This window comes from Camelus bactrianus, chromosome 13 (assembly GCF_048773025.1).
Source record: "Camelus bactrianus isolate YW-2024 breed Bactrian camel chromosome 13, ASM4877302v1, whole genome shotgun sequence".
Taxonomy (NCBI): domain Eukaryota; kingdom Metazoa; phylum Chordata; class Mammalia; order Artiodactyla; family Camelidae; genus Camelus; species Camelus bactrianus.
In genome coordinates this window covers 42288295-42306132 of record NC_133551.1, presented here as the reverse complement: position 1 = coordinate 42306132, position 17838 = coordinate 42288295, and the positions used below count along the sequence as shown (strand labels likewise).

General features: G+C 34.0%; 1 protein-coding gene across 7 annotated transcripts in view; it reads left to right on the top strand.

Annotated features, from left to right (window-relative positions):
* Window positions 1-17838, top strand: part of OSBPL9 (oxysterol binding protein like 9) — a 123360-nt gene that overhangs the window by 78213 nt on the left and 27309 nt on the right. For 5 of the 7 annotated variants that reach the window (XM_010951807.2, XM_045514312.1, XM_045514314.2 and 2 more), the window contains 5 exons: window positions 4106-4201; window positions 4893-4940; window positions 5923-5952; window positions 6726-6776; window positions 16187-16225. In XM_010951807.2, the coding sequence (XP_010950109.1) occupies window positions 4106-4201; window positions 4893-4940; window positions 5923-5952; window positions 6726-6776; window positions 16187-16225 (264 nt within the window). The remainder of the gene's footprint in view (window positions 1-4105; window positions 4202-4892; window positions 4941-5922; window positions 5953-6725; window positions 6777-16186; window positions 16226-17838) is intronic. The other 2 variants (XM_010951808.3, XM_010951806.2) reach the window with 1 other exon arrangement.

The window sequence follows — 17838 nt, the reverse complement described above, 5'->3', positions numbered from 1 at the left end:
TTAGAAAGATAGTAGGAAGTACCTATGCATGGTTTTGAGGCAGTTTAATATTCTTCTGTCATTCTAGATATTATTTTTGAAACTCCCCTTAAATTGTGCCAGATGTCTCTCTTTTCTAAGTCATATATACAGATTTTAACTGGATACATAGAGCTTGGCTGATAAAGAATTGTTACTTTTTGACTTTTTATATATACTTCAGCTTTCTTTAATTAGCAAGTTACTCTTGAAAACTAGGGACTTTTTTATTATTATTTTTATTTTCTTCTAATTTTTGGTAGGGGGAGGTAATTAGGTTTTACTTATTTATTTATTTATTTATTTATTTCAACAGCGGTACTGGGGATTGAACCCAGGACCTCATGCATGCTAAGTTTGTGCTCTACCACCGAGCTCTATATACCCTCCCCACCTCGGTTTTGTTTTTTAGTTGATTTGCCATGTAAGTGGGGATTTTTCTTTACATAGATTTCTAATTTTATGGTTAGATTTAGGTTTAATTTCTATTGAGTTTCTTCTAATTTAACTTCTTTTACATCACAGACCATTTTGTCATTATTTCTCTATGATCATGTTTAATTGGAACTTTTAATGACTTCATACAGAAATCATCAAGTTGGAACGTGGCTCATCAGTATAGTAAATTAGGAAGCAGCAACCTCTTTGGTCCTGACTGCCAAAAATGCAACATAACTACTTTAGTTAGTACTGAAGGACAAAAGAGAAGGAAAGAAAGTCATGAAGAAGGGAGAGAAGGAGAAAGAGAACAGAAAGAAATCTGGGGAGAAGTAGTCATGAAGACTGGTATCATGGCATCAGCAGTTGCCAGAAACTGCTATCAGGTAGCATACATTCACTCAGTAATGAGCTAGCCTGGGTTTGGGCTGTAAGGGATAGTGCTGAATGAATGGCACAGTTCCTGCCGTCATGGAGTTTATAATCCTTAAGACAAGTCAATCAGTTAAATATTTAATTATCATAAAATGTGATAGGTGTTAGATAGAGACTAGTGCAGCGTATGTCTGCTTGACTCCCAGTCTGCTTGTTCTTAAAAGCTAAGATGTCACTGTAAGAAGTATGAAGTCACACTGTCTTAAAGGGTCTGCCTGTTCTTAGTTCTTTTCAAAGGAAGACAGACCACTCTCAACATGGTAAAGGACTGTATTTCTATTTTTATGATCTGTTTGAAAACAAAATTTCATTAAAAAGAATATGAATGAGTGTAGTGCCTTATATTTTAAATGCTGAATGGAAAAAGAAATAGTTTTTTACTTTAAAGAGATTTTCATGAGATATTTTATGTTAAGTAATGAGTTCCTTGTCTCCTGAGATACTCAAGCAAAGACTAGATGACTTTCAAGAACATAAAAGTAACTTCTGTGAGTGGGAAGTTGGACTAGGTGGCTTTGATTCTGTGTACTGTTATGTCACAATATGTAGTGAAAATTTGTATTTTCTTTTAGTGAATTATTCTCATAAGATTTGATGAAACAGTTTAATTACTACCAATTGCTTGTCCGTGTTACTAATAAATGCGTATATGTTATTTTATTGATTGAAGATGGAGCAACTTTATATGTAGATTTTCTTTTTAAGTACACCAAAAATTTATGGATTACTGTGCAAAGGAGTTTAGGCCAGTTTTGATGTTTTAATTTAATAACTTGTTATAAGCCTCTCATTATACATATGTATAAAGAAAAATGAATTGGTGAGTAGGTCTTTGACTTGGATGTTATGATGTGTAGAATTTATTCTCAGGGTAAAGGAATGTTGTGGAAGACTGTCTAGGGGGAGGCGTGTCTGAGAAAAGAGCCAAGGTGAGGTTCACATGTTATAGCAATGTCACAGAGTTTTTTAAAACTTAAAATTGAGGTAGGTTTCAGAAGAGGGAATATTCTTTTTCTTTTTAATTTATTTTTTATTTTTTGTGGGGGAGGTAGTTAGGTCCGTTTATTTATTTTTAATGGAGGTACTGGGGATTGAACCCAGGACCTCACACATGCTAAGCATGCACTCTACCACTGAGGTATAACTTCTTCCCCTTTAAGAAAATTCTTAAAGATCACTTTTTTCCCTCATTTAGATGCTTCTCCTTTTACTTATTTATGAATATTCCATTGATCTTTTTAATATTTAACAGGAGAAACAGTGTATGTAACTGAATTTAACTGACTTTTATAGTTAAATGTTTGATAATTATATTGCTCTGTGAAACAAAACAAAACAAAAATTAAGCCAAGCAGTCCTTCCAATTTTCCTGTGGCACAGTAACATGGAAAGAAATTACCCCCTACTTTCTTAGTAGAGCACTGTAATATCTCTGAAATGTGATGCATTTATCCTTTCTTTTCCACATCTTTTATTATCATACTCTCCATAGTAAATGTTTCTAAAAGAAAGTTTTTTCAGCTATCTTTAAAAATGAAGATGTTTAACTGCGATTTTATAAATATGTCTGGATTTTACATATATTGCTTATTATGATTTTTTTCCTTAAACTTTGTTTTTATATGTGACATCTCATTGGGAAAAGTTTTTCAATACTCATTTCAAACAATTTCTTAACGTTTAGTTACAAAAACAGTAGGCAGTTTTCTTGCCTTTGAATTTGAAAAAGAAAATGCATTACAAGATAAGTTGATTTTCCCTTGGTCTTAATAGGACTTTTTAATGTTTTGATTCAGAATTTGAATTTTAGTTTGGGAGGAACAACAGTAAGTAATAGTAGGAATTGCTAATGTTAGTAATTATAGTCTTTAGTAGAGGTCATAACTGCCACATTAATATTAGGAGGCCACCTGTATTTGGCAGCTAAGAAAACAACAGCTTGAGAGACATAATATCTTGTTAGTGGCTGAGCTGCAATTAGAAACCAGGTTTGCCAAACCATTGTTGTTTCCATAATACTGTACTGTCTCAGTCTGGTGTTTGAGATCATGGCTGTCAAAGTGCTTTAGTTATGATAAAGTGTTCAGCAAAGATGAGGTGTTGGCGTAATATAAAATGAATTCTGGCCTCAATTTACTAAAATGGGAAATGTGAGATGATCAGCATGTTTTGGCCAAATACAGGGAAGATATGACAAGTGAAAGTCAAGTATGTATGTTGAACTATTCTATTTTACCCGTTTAGTACAGAGTTTTGTGGTTGGGTTGGGATTGTGACATTAGTGGTTCCCAACCCTTATTTCCCTTTTTAACTTCATGACTTCTGGACATGCAGATGTAAATATGCAAGCTGGTAGCCTTGTTCCTTCTCAAACTGTTTTGTCTTTTACACCCAGTATTGATGTGTTTTTCAGTTAGAGATGATTAAGAGCTCAGAACTTTCTTTTGAGTAAAGTTAAAACAGAGGAGTCTCATGCTCTTGGAGCTTAAAATGTTCAGTGTACAAAAAATAGGACATGCAAATACTGAGACATGTTAAACTGAGAAATAAGTGGGCCCTCTAAATAAATAAGCATTTACACCATGTTCAGAGTGCAGTGTTCATGCCAGGGGTGAAAATGAGTAGGTAACTTGATTAAGACAGAAGTGTTGTCACTTTACCTCCTAGAGAGGGCTCTCTTAGAAGAGCTGAGAATTTTGAGGTTTGTTTGTTTTTAATAAGGGAGGAGGAAGAAAATGTCAGAGCTGATGGGGAAGTGGTTTAGGGAACAGGAGAACTAAATAGTAAGAATATAAAGTTAAGATTAAGGGGCTGAAGGATTGAACTGAAAAAAAAGTAGGGGGGAAATAGGGCATAATCTAGGTTGTTTTGTGTATGTTCCTTTAGCTAAATTACTGTTGCTCTGGAGGTGACTGGGAGTCCAATGTAGGGCTTTTGGGAGAGAAGAAAATGATTCTGAAAAAGCAGGGTGAATTCTACTTTGAAAAGCAACACATGTAATTGATGAGAAGGGAATAATGCTAGAAGTTCATGAAGGAGATATACCACTATTCTTGGAGAATTTAGGTAATTTAAATAGAGCTATTATTTATGTAAAAGTACTATTTTTACTTTTAAAAAGTGAAATGTCATGTATGAAGGATGAAGTATATTTTGTACTATTAGACATTGCTGGGTACTACTAGATTTATTGCAATTTTTTTTCCCCTTCTAGGGTTTGGATTCAGGATTTGTTCCTAGTGTCCAAGACTTTGATAAGAAACTTACAGAGGCTGATGCTTACCTACAAATCTTGATAGAACAGTTAAAGGTATGGTATTAGATTATGTATTGAGTTGATATAAAGTAGTAAATGTTACTGAACTTGATTTTGAGTAAAATCGTTACTTCATGTTACTTTATAACTCTTACATGGTTCTGGAGCAATTTTTACAGCTGACCTAAACATAATTAGAAGACAGTAAGACAAGATTAGATTCATATTCTGTTTAAAAGTTCTGTGAAATGGGTAAATTTTAAGTGGCTTGATTTCTAAGGCCTTTTTTCATTTGGGGGAGTCGGGGGTTTGGGAGAGGTTATTTCTCTACTTCCTTTATCGTTACTAAAATTGTCTCCTTCAATTCCCACTTCAAAATTAATTACAAGCAAAGGTCCTGGGAAGAAAAAGGAATGTGGATAAACTTGGATGACAAAGCAGAAAAAACTTAGATTTGAATTGATATTTTAAGATCGTGAAGTCATCTGTTTCCTTTTGCTTGTAATTCTACCAGAGTAATTGATCTTGACTATTTAAAACAGTTCAACAGAATTTGACTTGATAACAGTGCCTTGAGAAAAATACATGTTATCTTATATTTTAATGTACATTAATTATACATTTAATACATGTATAAATCACCCCTGGAAAAAATGTGTTTGCTTTTTGGTGTTTAGTAAATGTATACAATGTAATAAAGTGGGTTGATACTATAATCTTTTTTTTTTTTTTTTCAATCCTGTAGCTTTTTGATGACAAACTTCAAAACTGCAAAGATGATGAACAGAGAAAGGTAACTTCTGTAATAATGATTTTAACTTTAATTTTGAAACCAGGAGCATTTTAGAGAAATAATAGAAGGTTCTCAGTGTTTTGACTATTGTAATATTACCTTTGATCTATTATGATAGTACTGTCATGTAGACTTCAAGTGGAATTTTCTGGTGAATTTTTGGTATGGGTTTATATTATAATTCAGCAAAAGAGTAACATACAAAATTTTAATATGATACCCCTTGTGTAAGTATCACCTTCTTAGGAGTAAGTTCTTTCTCTTCAGGTATCATGCATTGAAGGTAGAAAGTTATTTTATTAAATTTACATGTGGTCACTTCAGATATTAATAAACTTAGCTGGCAAATTTTTTCAGAATAAACAAGAAGTCACAGATGAGGAAACAAATTGAGTGCTGCTTTGATTATAGTTCTCCCCTTTGGTTTCTGACAACCACTCTGTAGTTTGAATATTTTCTTTTTTTTCAGTTGACATTTTTCTTCTCCTTAACTACATTTCCTGATGCAGCGTCATTTATTTTTTGCATTTCTGTTGACCGTAGCCTTGTGTTTGGCTCTTTTACACTTGGTAATGGTAATAACTCATGTTTAGCTCACCTTCGTTTTGAAATTTAGTCCCATGTCATTTTTAAACAACTTTGCAAAGTTTAAGGTGATTATAAAATAAGCATTTTAAAATCACATAGTGAATCTATAGAAAAGACAAAATTGGTTTTCAGGTAAGGAATAAGAATGTTTTATATTATTCTTAACAAATCTTGAATCACATGAATTTTATTGGAGGATTAATCCATAAAAATGTTTGAATTTTTTTATTTTAATGTTTGATTTAAATTAAAAAGTGTAATTAAAAGCACCCTTCCCACTTAAAATAATGAGTACATTTTGGTAAAATTGTTTAAATGACTAACCAGTAAAAAACAACAATGATATTTCTTTGTGCTTCTGATGATTTCTGTTTAAACTTACTATTTTTCACAGAAAATTGAAACTCTCAAAGAGACAACAAATGTAAGTTCTGTGTTTGATAAATTGCTTTTGCATTAGATAGTGCTTTAAAGTTTTCTGTGTTAAGCGGCTATTAATAAGAGTAATTGAGATTTTAATTTTCATGAATTTTTACAGGGGTGTTTAAGAATTGTATTATTTTCTAAAGGAATTTAAATGAATGGAATAGTCTCTTTAATTGAAATTGACTTTGTATGCCATTTTATCTGTTTCTGGTCTTGTCTGTTTGAGATCCTTGAATAAAAGGTGTCACCCATGCACAACATATATCTCTTTGTTTATAATTAAATATATTGTAATTCAAGTTTTCTGATGTACTGGCCTTCTGACATTATATAATGGGCTGCTAATAAGATTTGTATTTTGATAAAACTTTTTTCAAAAACAGGCAAAATAGTATTCCAGGCTCACCAATATTGTGATAGGATCCTTTACTCCCCATAATTCCGTAAAAGTCTTGAATAGACGTTTTAGGAATTTACACCGGGATTGCTTGCTGTCAAAGAATTTGAAAGTTAATCAGATTCACATCACTTTGAAGTGTGAAAGCCCCTTTAGCTGTTATTCAGTATAAATAACAAGTTTTTGGCATTCTTGAACAATACATAGAATTGCTAATGAGAATTTCACCTGACACTTTCAGTGTAGAACCTACTGGAAATCCAGAGAGGGTATTTCTTGCATAGTATAGACTTTAACCCTGTTTATTTGAATTGATTTTTGTATGGCCGTTTTATTTGGGGCAAGATCCTAAAATTGTTGTTTTGTTTTCCTAGGGCATGGTAGAATCAATTAAGCACTGCATTGTGTTGCTGCAGATTGCTAAAGTAAGTAAATTTTATTTTTGATTTACTTTTATTTAATGGGATTTAAATATAATGGCTTTTTTCTCTAATAGCCAGAATACTCAGTTCTGAACTATATTACCTTTCTCCAGTAAATTTAAATTATATTTTGGGGTTCCTGGCACTGTTGAAAAGCTATTGTGTTTGGATGTTACCTTGCCAGCCTATGCTTGTTTTGATAAGGTCACTTGTGACAGTGGCTGGGAAGGAGGGGAGCACATTTGATTGACTCACTCCTTCCTTCCATTTTATCCATTATCACTCCTTGAAACAGGGACATGTTTTGCAAAACCTTTCACAAAAAAGTTTTTCTTAGAAAAAGTGAATTAAATTTAGGCTTGAGCTGTTTTTTTCATCCATAATGAAAACTATAATAGACATGTATCTTTAAAAATTATTTTTTTACATCCTTTTTCTGATACTGAACTACATTAATACTTTATTTGCTACTTTACTGTTCCTTTATTTATGAAATAAAATGTATTTTGAATTATTGTGGTTAGTTAACAGTTTCATGAATATTGTCTCCTTTTCTGAAAAACTGTGGTGTATTCAACCTAAATACATATTTGATTGCCTGATATTTTGAGAAACAAGAATTTTAGTATTTAAAAATAAGAACAAAAAATTTTTCTTTTCTCATTTCTACATAACTGTACCTCTAGCCAGTGGCTGGAAGTGGGTGGGCGGCAAATTCAGCAGCCAGTTTTGGGAAATGGTATTTGAGTTTTAAATTATTTGGCCTGTTTTACTTATTTAATTGCATATATTTGTTTGCCTAGTAATGGACACTTTTGCCCTAGCATTGTTAGACACAGTAGTATAGAATGACGCATTTGTGCTTAGATAGTATAGATATGCAGCTTGTAAGTTAAGGGGCAGGGGCAATGTCATTTTCTTTTGAGGCCATATTCAATATTGAAAAGTCAGAACATAACGTCTTGTGTTCATTTTCTAGGTATTTTTGACCACTATACCTGATTTCCTATGTATGTGTCTAAATTTTTCATCTACTTTTGTGGATGTTCTAAAAGCTAAAGAAGGTAGTATAGGGTTGGAGGCATAAAAGGAGTACGGTTTTTATTTTTGGTTTTCTTTACTGTGGAATTATATAGATGAGATTGGGAGTACCTACAGTTACCCAAAAGCTTATATATAGAAAACCAGTAAACTACACCAAGCCCAGTGGGAGTAGGTGGGTATTTTAGGGATTTACCATGCCTTTTCTGTAAGATGGAGGAAGTAGAAGAGCAGATGGTGTTTGGGCCAGTTTGCACGGTCTCTGCAAATCATTCAGGACTTAGATAGTTGTAAAACAGGGCAGCTGTCTCTTTCAGAAGCTTACCATTTAGCCACCCACCAAGAACATTTTTGATGTTCTGTCTTTGAAATGAATTGCAATTCAAATTACTGAAAACTCTTTTCTAGAAATTTCTACAATTTAATCTGTACCTGCTACCTGCTATTTTATCCCAGCTTAATAGGCTTACATTTCAAGGTTCTTCAGAATGGGTAACATGGCTTTTTAATTTTTTCCAGAGGAAGTTTAATCGTTAAGGTTTTATTATGTACAAATACATCCTTTAAATTCTATATATACCCTGTATGAACTCTGTGTATTTTTAATGTCACCTGCCTGCTCAAATCCCCCTAATGGTTTCCCATCTCCCTTGGTATGGAATCTAGACTGTTCACTAAAATTTAACGTCATTTGAACCATTACTGCTCTCTCACCTCATCTCATTTGATCACACCATCTAACAACATTGGCATATTTTCTTTTTCTCAGGCCAAGCTTTTTCTGCTTTAGGGATTTGTATTTGTTTTCCCCCCTGCCTAGAAGACATTTCTTCCAGACTTTGTTAGGGCTTACCCTCCCACTTAACTCAAAATTCTGCCCACATGAAATCTCTTTGGAGAGACCTTCCTGACCACTCTGAATAAAATAGTCTCTACCTCCTATTAGTTGGTTTTTCTTCATGGCCTTGCATCATTAGCCAAATATTCCTGGCATCCTGTTTATTATCTCTCTACACCTGACTGTAATCTCCGTGAGGACTTCTGTCTTATTTACCACATATATTAGTCCGCTTAGGCTGCCATAATGAAAAAACCACAGACTGGGTGGCTTTACCAACAGAAATTTATTTTCTCACAGTCCAAGATCAAGGTTCGTGTCGATTTGGTTTCTGGTAAGAACTCTTCCTGGCTTGTAGATGGCTACCTTCTCACAGTGTCCTTACAGATCCTTTCTTTGGTGTGTGCACACTGAGAGAAAGACTGAATAGAGCTCTCTTGGGTCTCTTCTTAGAAGACACTCACTGGATTAAGGATCTACCCTTAAAACCTTATTTAACCTTAATTTACTTTCTTTACTCCAAATACAGCCACTTGGGTTAGGGCCTCATTGTCTGAACTGGGGAGGGACACAAACACGCCATAACACCACTGTGTATCCCCAGTGCCTAGAACAGTTGCCTGCCACGTAGTAGGAGCCTAATAAATAATTGCGAGTTTTGAATGAATTATTAATATATAGTTTTTAATAAGTGGCATGGTTTAGTATTTCTACTATATGTATGATTTTTTATTTAGCCACCTCTCTGTTGTGCTGTGATGATCATCCTTATAAATTAATCTTTGGGTATATCTAATCAGTCAGTCTGTGATTAAGATGTACAGGTTTTAAATAATAATGAGAGGCAGCATTACGTTATATTTAAGAGCATGGACTCTGGAGCCAGACCATCTAGTTCTGAATCCTTGCTCCACCACTTGAGCAAGTTTGTTTACCCTCTCTATGCTTTGATTTCCTCCTGTATAAAATGAGGATGATGATAGTAGTGTGAGGGGAAGGGTATTGCCCAGTGGTAGAGTGCATGTTGAACATGCGCAAGGTCCTGAATTCAATCCCCAATACCTCCATTAAAATAAATAAATAAATAAACCTAATTACTCCTCTCCCCACCAAAAAAACAAACAAAATAATAGTAATGTGAAACTGAGGCTGATAGTGTGAAACTTAAATGAATTGGTGTTTGTAATCCTCTTAGTACCAAGCATATAAACGATCCTAAATAACTGCTAAATGTAAAAAACTTTATAGGAGGGTGTAAATTTTAAAGTGACAATATGGCATGTTGGTGAAAATGGGAGAACTTCTGTCTGACACAGATAGGAATATAAATTGTTATAGTTACTTTGGAGGATTGTTCTTCCCTGGCAGGTTAATACAGTTTGGGGATCAGCTCCTTTGAGAAGAGGAATTGTCATCTGAGACTCCAAAGGGATATAAGAGTATAGCTAATTTGATACTTTTCTTGTTTTGGATTGATTTAGTATTAGCTTCTCAGAGGCAGCATGCTGTAGGTAGGATTTTAAGCTCCTTACAGTTTTGATTCTTTCATTTTAATTTTCACTCCCAAAAGCTTCCCACCTGCCTAAGTGATTAGTGCATCAGTTTGCAAATTTTGCTGCACGTTACAGTTACCTGGGGACCTTTACCTGTTCTGATGCATGGCTCCCACTCCCACACACTCTGCTAGTTGCTGTGGAGTGTCAGCTGGACATTGGGATTTTTCAGCTCCAAGGTAGATTCTAATGTGTAGCAAAGTTTGGGGACCACTTGGTTAGTGGGATTTTCAGGTGAGCTGTGTTAGCTCAGAAAACTTCATGCTTCCTTTGTACCATAGATAGAGACAGCTAGTCTTCCACTCGTGGGGAACTGCAGAGAAAGTGAGGGGTGGGTGGAGGGAGCAGAGTGAAAATAATCTGGGAGACCTCTATACCTGGGGACTTGACCAGTTTCTTCATCAAGATTAGGGGTATGACCACATGCCACGACTCATATAAGCAGGTGAAATTAATTTTAATAATGTATTTTATTTAATTCAGTATATCCAAAATAGTACCATTTCAAAATGGAATTAATATAAAAATTCATTCATTAATGAGATATTTCATATTCCCTTTCTCTTTTTTGGCACTAAGCCTTCAATATCCTGGGTGTATTTTACACTTTGCACTAGCCCCATTCAAGTGCCCAGCAGCCACATGTGACTAGTGGCTTCAAAACTAGACTTCACAGATCTAGATTATCCTTTTAGAACTGAGTTCTCTGACCATAGATACTTTTAAAGTAGATTGTATATTTAAGTTATCCTTGGATCCCAGGTTCTCTTCCTAGAACATTTTTCTGCATAGACTTTTTGTTTTCATCAGTATTCATTAATTTTTCATCAGACTTCTTTTTAAAAAGCAGGTTTATTGATACATAATTTACATAACATTCATTCAAAGTTTACAGTTTAGTGGTTTTAGTATATTTACAGAGTTGTGCAACCATCACCATAATCTAATTTCAGTACATTTTTATCACCCCCAAAAGAAATACCATACCAATGAAGAAGTCATTACCTATCCCTCTTTCCCTCACTTGCCCTTGCCCCTGCCCATCCTCCAGTCCCTGACAGCTACTGATCTACTTTCTGTCTCTAAATTTCCCTATTCTGGACATTTCATATAATTAGGATCATACAGTATGTGGTATTTTGTGACTGGCTTCTTTCAGTTAGCATAATGTTTTCAAGATTCATCTATGTTGTAGCATGTGTCAGGACTTACCTCCTTTTTATTGCCAAATTATATTTCATTGAATGACATACCACACTTTATTTATCCATTCAATTGATGAACATTTGGGTTGTTTCTATTTTTTTGGCTGTTGTGAATAATGCTGATATGAACATTTGCATGTAATGTTTTTGTGTAGATACATGATTTCATTTCTCTTAAGTATATACTTAGGAGTGGAGTTACTGGGTCATATGGTAACTCTAACTTTTGAGAAACTGCTAGACTATTTTTCAAAGCAGCTGCACCATTTTATATTTCCACTTGTAATGTGCAAGGGTTCTAAATCTTCACCAGCACTTGTGATTGTCTTTTTGATTATAGCCGTTCTAGTGATAATCTCATTGTGATTTTCATTTGCATTTCTTCTGGAGAAATTCCTTTTCAGATTTTTTTGCTCATTTTTTTAGTTGGATTTTTTTGTTTGTTTGTTTTTAATCTTATACTGTGTTGTGGGTGTGATTTTGTATATTCTGGATACAAGCCTTATCAGATATATGACTTGCAGATTTTTCTTCAGATCTGTGGGTTGTCTTTTCCCTTTCTTGATAGTGTCCTGAGAAGCATGGACATTTTAAATTTTGGTGAAATCCAAATTATCAGTCTTCTATTGCTTGTGCCCTTGGTGGCTTTTCTGAGAAATCGTTACTTAATCCTAGATTATACAGATTTGTTCCTGTGTTTTCTTTCAAGAGTTTTGTAGTTTTAACTGTTACATTTGAATCTGTGATCCACTTTGAGTTAATCTTTGTGGTTTAAAGTATGGATCCAAGTTCATTTTTTTACATGTGTATATCCAGTTGTTCCAGTCTCACTTGTTGAATCTCAACAAACTTGAATTAGAAATTTTCTTTCATCACCCTAGCGTATTTATTTTTTTCATGTAATAAGTAAGTGCGTAGGTCCATAATCAAGAGAGCTCTTACTCCGTTACATTGACTTATTAGAAAGATGGGGATATAGTTCATGTATTTTGTTGGGAAGCATGGTTTTAAAATACTGGAGCCTGTAATTCAGGTCAAAAATCTTCCCAAATTATGTTGTGCTGATGTTGTTGTTTGCTATCATATTTCCAGATCTTAGTCATGCTGCTTTGTTCAAAGGAGAGAATAGCCATTGTGTTAAGGAATTATAACCAAATAAACATATGTTATAATTTAAGTAGGAAGCAGCATTAGACCCTTTCTTTGTTTCATTAACATAATCTATACTGAATTCAGTTCAATCTCTGGTTCAGTAATACTTGAGATTTAGCTTTAGCTGACCCAGATAAAAGGCAACTTACGCTTTACTTACAAAACAGAAACAATAAAAATTTTTAAAAAGAAAGATGATGAGTCTGGTGGGGAATGACTATAAGCCTTTTTACGTAATAGGACAAAATCCCTAAAATTCATGATGGGAATGAATTGATAGTGAGGTACTTTATAGTCTGTGGATTTGTCTAGATTTGACTCTGCCTTAAAAGATAAATCACAATAGTAATAAAAATAATAGACCTTGGCTTAAAATACCCTGTAGATAGCATGTATTTTAGTTGAGAACATTTAGGGGGGGAAATTGTCAGATATTTAAGTTTATTTTTTTCACTCTTAATGAGATATAATTGATAGCACTGTATCACCTTAAGCTGTATAATAATGTGGCTTACTGCATCGTGAAATGATTATCACAGGTTTAGTAAACATCCATCATCTCATATAGATACAGATTTGAAGAAGTATTTTTTTCCTTAAAAAGTCTGAAGATTTTGCTCTCTTAACCACTTTCATATATAATATACAGCAGTGTAAATTTTATGTGTCATGTTGTGCTTTACATCTCTAATACTTCTTTATCTTAAAACTGGATATTTATTTTAAATTAGAATTAGAGGTGGTGGTTTTCTTGGGTAATGTAATGTACTGTGTCTTAATTTATTGCTGTATAACAAACCAGCCTAAACTGAGTGTCCTAAAATAGCAGCAGTCCTTTATTTTGCTCACAAATCTGCAGTTTGGGTAGGCCTCCTGCCTTGTTTCAGTTTCATGCAGTGCCACCTGTGGTGGCTTGATTTAGTGGGAGGAGGGCGAAGGATCCACTTTCAAGATGGCTCACTGTCATGCCTGGGAAGTTGGGCTGGAGGCCCAGGTTCTTCTCCATAGAGTTCTCTTTACAGCTGCTTGGTCTTTCTCACAGTGTGGTGGTTGGGTTCCAAGAAAACAAGGTAGAAATTTGTTACACTTCCATGACCTAATTTCAGGAGTCATTATATGGTTACTTCTATGTTTATTGGTAGAGATAACCACAAAGGTTCAAGGGTAGGACCATGAACTCTACCTCTTGTTGGGGCCATTTTTGGAAAATTTAATCTACCATATGTATTTCTTTCCACTTACTACCACTTACATATATATTTCTTTCTAAATAAATCCTTTGGAAAAATCCATTTAATGTTTAGGAATTAGTAGAGGAAAGCCAAAAGTAAATTAAAATATCATCTGAGCAAGAAACTTTAAAAAATTCCTCTTTCTGTATAGTTCTCAGTAATTTATTTTTAACTCTTTGTTAAGAATTACTGAAACTTTGGATATTGTAAATATATATAGTTAATTCAGTTGTGCAAATAGAGGGGGACATCCCAATGTGAATTATGTAGATATCAAAATGCTTTTATTCTCAAGGATATGCACTGTTGGCATTTCACAAGACCACCCCTAGGTATGGTGATTTGCTTGGAGGACCCACGGGGCACAGCATTTAGCTGTACTCATAGCTGTGATTTATTACAGCACGAGAGCCAAAGCAAAATCAGCAAAGGGGAAAGGAACATGGGGCAAAATCAAGAGGAAAGTAGGCCCAGGCTTCCAAGAATCTTCTTCTAGTGGAGTCATACAGGGTGGCTTATTAATTCAACTCCAGCAACAAATTGTGACAACATGTGTCAGATCTATCAGGGAAGCTTATTAGAGACTCAACACCCAAGGTTTTTACTTGGGGCTTGTCATGGAAGCACTCTCTACCTTGTACTTACCAAGAATCCAGAGCTCCAGAAAGAAAGCAAGTGTTGAGCATAAGTCATTTTGCTTGCTTAAACAGGTTAGGCACAGTGAGCCACACTTAACAGTTAGGTGGTGGGAATCCTCCTAAAATCCAAGTTCCTGGACACCAGCCAAAGACCAACTTTGTAAGTAGCTTTTCTAAGGATAGCTATTTCAGGCCTGCTATGTTAATTCTTTAAAAAAAAAAAAAATCCTCAGTCTTCAAGTGCTCTTAGTTAACCCTTCAATATATAGATTTCTGAGTAAGCGCAGTAAAGAAAAAGTTATAAATAAATGAGGTATAACTTGGCCATTAACTTTAAAACCAAGACCAAATATTGGTTTCTGTTGAAACTTGAAAACTTCCTGATTGTGTGGAGTTAAAACTTCAAACCATTTTAAGTTAAATATATAGTATGTGTAATACTAATAGATGGATTGTAGTTACAGGAACAAATGTGTGTGGTAACTTTTCACCACCACCTTCCTTGAGTACATCCTTGGAGAGGAGAGGCAAGGCAAAATAGCATATTAATTAAGAGCATGAATTATGGAACAGGACTATATATATTGGAGTCCTGGCTCCCCACCCTCTTTCTGTCTCAATTTTCTCTATCCAATGGGGATAATTATATTACCTACTTTATAGAGTTGTTGGTGGAATACATGAATTAACATACAGGCATACCTAGCTTTGTTGTGCTTTGCAGATAATTGTTTTTTAAAAATAGAAGGTTTGTGGCAACCCTGTGTCAAGCAGGTCTTTGACGCCATTTTTCCAGCAGCATTTGCTTGCTCACTTTGTGTATCTGTCACCTTTTGGTAATTCTCACAATATTTCAAACTTTTTCATTGTTACTGTATTTGTTATGGCAATCTGTGATCAGTGATTTTTTTTATATTACTGTTACAAGTCACTGAAAGCTCAGCTGGTGGTTAGCATTTTTAAATTAAGGCATGTATATTGTTTTTAAAGACAAGGCTGTTGTACACTTAACAGACTACAGTGTAGTGTAAATATGACTTTTATATGCATTGCATTTATATGCAAAAAAGATTTGTGACTTGCTTTACTGCAATATTTGCTTAATTATGGTGGTCTAGAATCAAACCCACAATATCTCCGAGGTAGGCCTATACGTAAGTTACCTGCCAGGTAGTAAGCGTTGGCCCCTTTATCATCATTCTGTGGATACAGTGATTATGTTTACTGAAACAGAATTCAGACCATTTATTTAGAAAAGTATCAGTGTAATTCTGGGGCTAGCAGCCAGAATATGGGAAATTGTATCTATCATGGGTTTTTAAGAATATGTGATTGTCATACCTGTGAAGTATACAGTAAGAGTTTGGGGGCTGTAAGGAGTTGGCATAATTAACTATAAAGTTAATCCCAGAAATACTCAGGATCTTTAACCTAAATTAATATATCTGCTTTTAATCGTTGGTACCAATGTGACTACACAGTTCAATATGATATTTCTACACAAAATTATAATTAAATGCCTCTATAGAAAAATAATTGCCACGCTGTCAGTGTTAATTGTTGTGTTGCCAGTGATAGGATTACATTTGGCTAGGAATGGACAAATGGGATTTTTACATTAGTGGAAGCAGAGTAGTAGTTTTCTAACATTGTTACTTACCCAGTAAAATAAGCTTTCTTACTAAGGAAGAAAGTGCACAAGGCGTTACTTGAATGAAAGAATGAAGTTAATATTTTTAACATTTCTCCTTAAGGACCAGTATAATGCGGAGAAGCACGCAGATGGAATTATAGTAAGTTTAATCTAATCTTTGTGTCCCTTTACTTCTGCAGAGCATTTTAACCAGTCATGTCAGAAGAAGCCTGAATTTCTACTCATTTTTCAACACAAATTCCTCTTTTCACTTAATCACTGCTTTTTGTTGTTGACTCTTGCAATTTGCCTTAAGCTCTTAAAGTTGGCCATCTTGCAGCAATCATTTGGAGGGGAAAGTGTCGATCTTAAAATTTTTCTAAGTGTTGGTTCAGATTGAATCACCTCCTTGCATGTGTTAACTTGAAGGGTTAATCATGGCATAAAAACGCAGCTTTTATGACTAAATAAGGCATAACTCACAGTGCTACATTTCTTGTCAAACTTTTTTCTGATGAGATCAGAGGAGAGGGGCACAATATTGAAATGTATCTTAATCTAATTATATGTTTATAGGTTTCTGTTATTTTCTTATCTTTTATTTTTAGATCATGTGTATTGTGTTAACTGTCATTGCTACTGTGATATATACTGCTTTTTTGTTAGAACAAGTTGTAACGTGAATTCTTTCACTTAACAGCCATTTTCTGTTCTTTCCTCTCCTTGACTTTTAATATTCAACTTCCACTAAAGTGAAAAGAAAATTTTATTGGAAATAAAAGTTAGAGTTTCAAAATTTGCGATTTAAGCTAGCCTAATTTTATGGTCATTGTGTGACTTCTGTTCAAACTGTATTTCTGAAGCAGGAGGCAGCCTCTTTTTTTTTGTCTTGAAGCTTTATAAATGCCAGCTTAGCTTGTCTGAGATCTGGAAACTAAGTTTGTAAGTCTTCAAAACAATCTCATGATTATACTTGAAAGGATGAGCATGTTATCTTTATCTTTGATTTAAAATGAAAAAGAAGTTAAATAACACTATTGTTTACATGTTTCTTAAGAAAGCAGATATAAGAGGAACATTTTAAAAATTTGAATTAAACACATTGGAATTTTTGTTTCTCTTCACAATGTGAGTTCAAAGCTTGAGCCTTGGTGATTTAATATACTTATAAATATAAGTATGTGTAAATATAAGTGGTATAAATACAATATAATGTAATATAATATCTCTTCCTGAGGAAGCAATTAAGATTATAAGCCTTAAAGACTTACATGGAAGAAGACTGTATATGTTGTCTAGCATTTCATGATCCTTAAAGACGCTAAGAAAAATTAATTATGGCAGTTATTTTTATCTCTTTTCCCTCAAAGTTACTTTTTTATTATGTTAAACAACAGTGTATAAAGCATCCAAAAATGTTTGATCATTTGCAATTAAAAACATCTAGAAAGTTTATACTCATAGAAAATCTGAACTTGTAGAAAACAAACATATTTGAATCATTTGATCAGGGACTATAGCATTTTTCCTTAAGAATTTTTATTTTTAAAAAAGAAAGGAAGTGTTCATGGTTTAGGCCATAGCCCAGATTGCTAGCACCCAGCCTTGCCACCTACTAGCTGTGGCCTTAGGCAAGTTACTTAACCTTTGAGTCTTCGTTTCCTCATCTATAAAGTAAAGTGACTCATTCTTCCTCAGAAGATTGTTGTTTAAGGTACAGAGTTAGCACATAGTACTCAGTAAGTGTTAGCTATACATACATATATGTATATA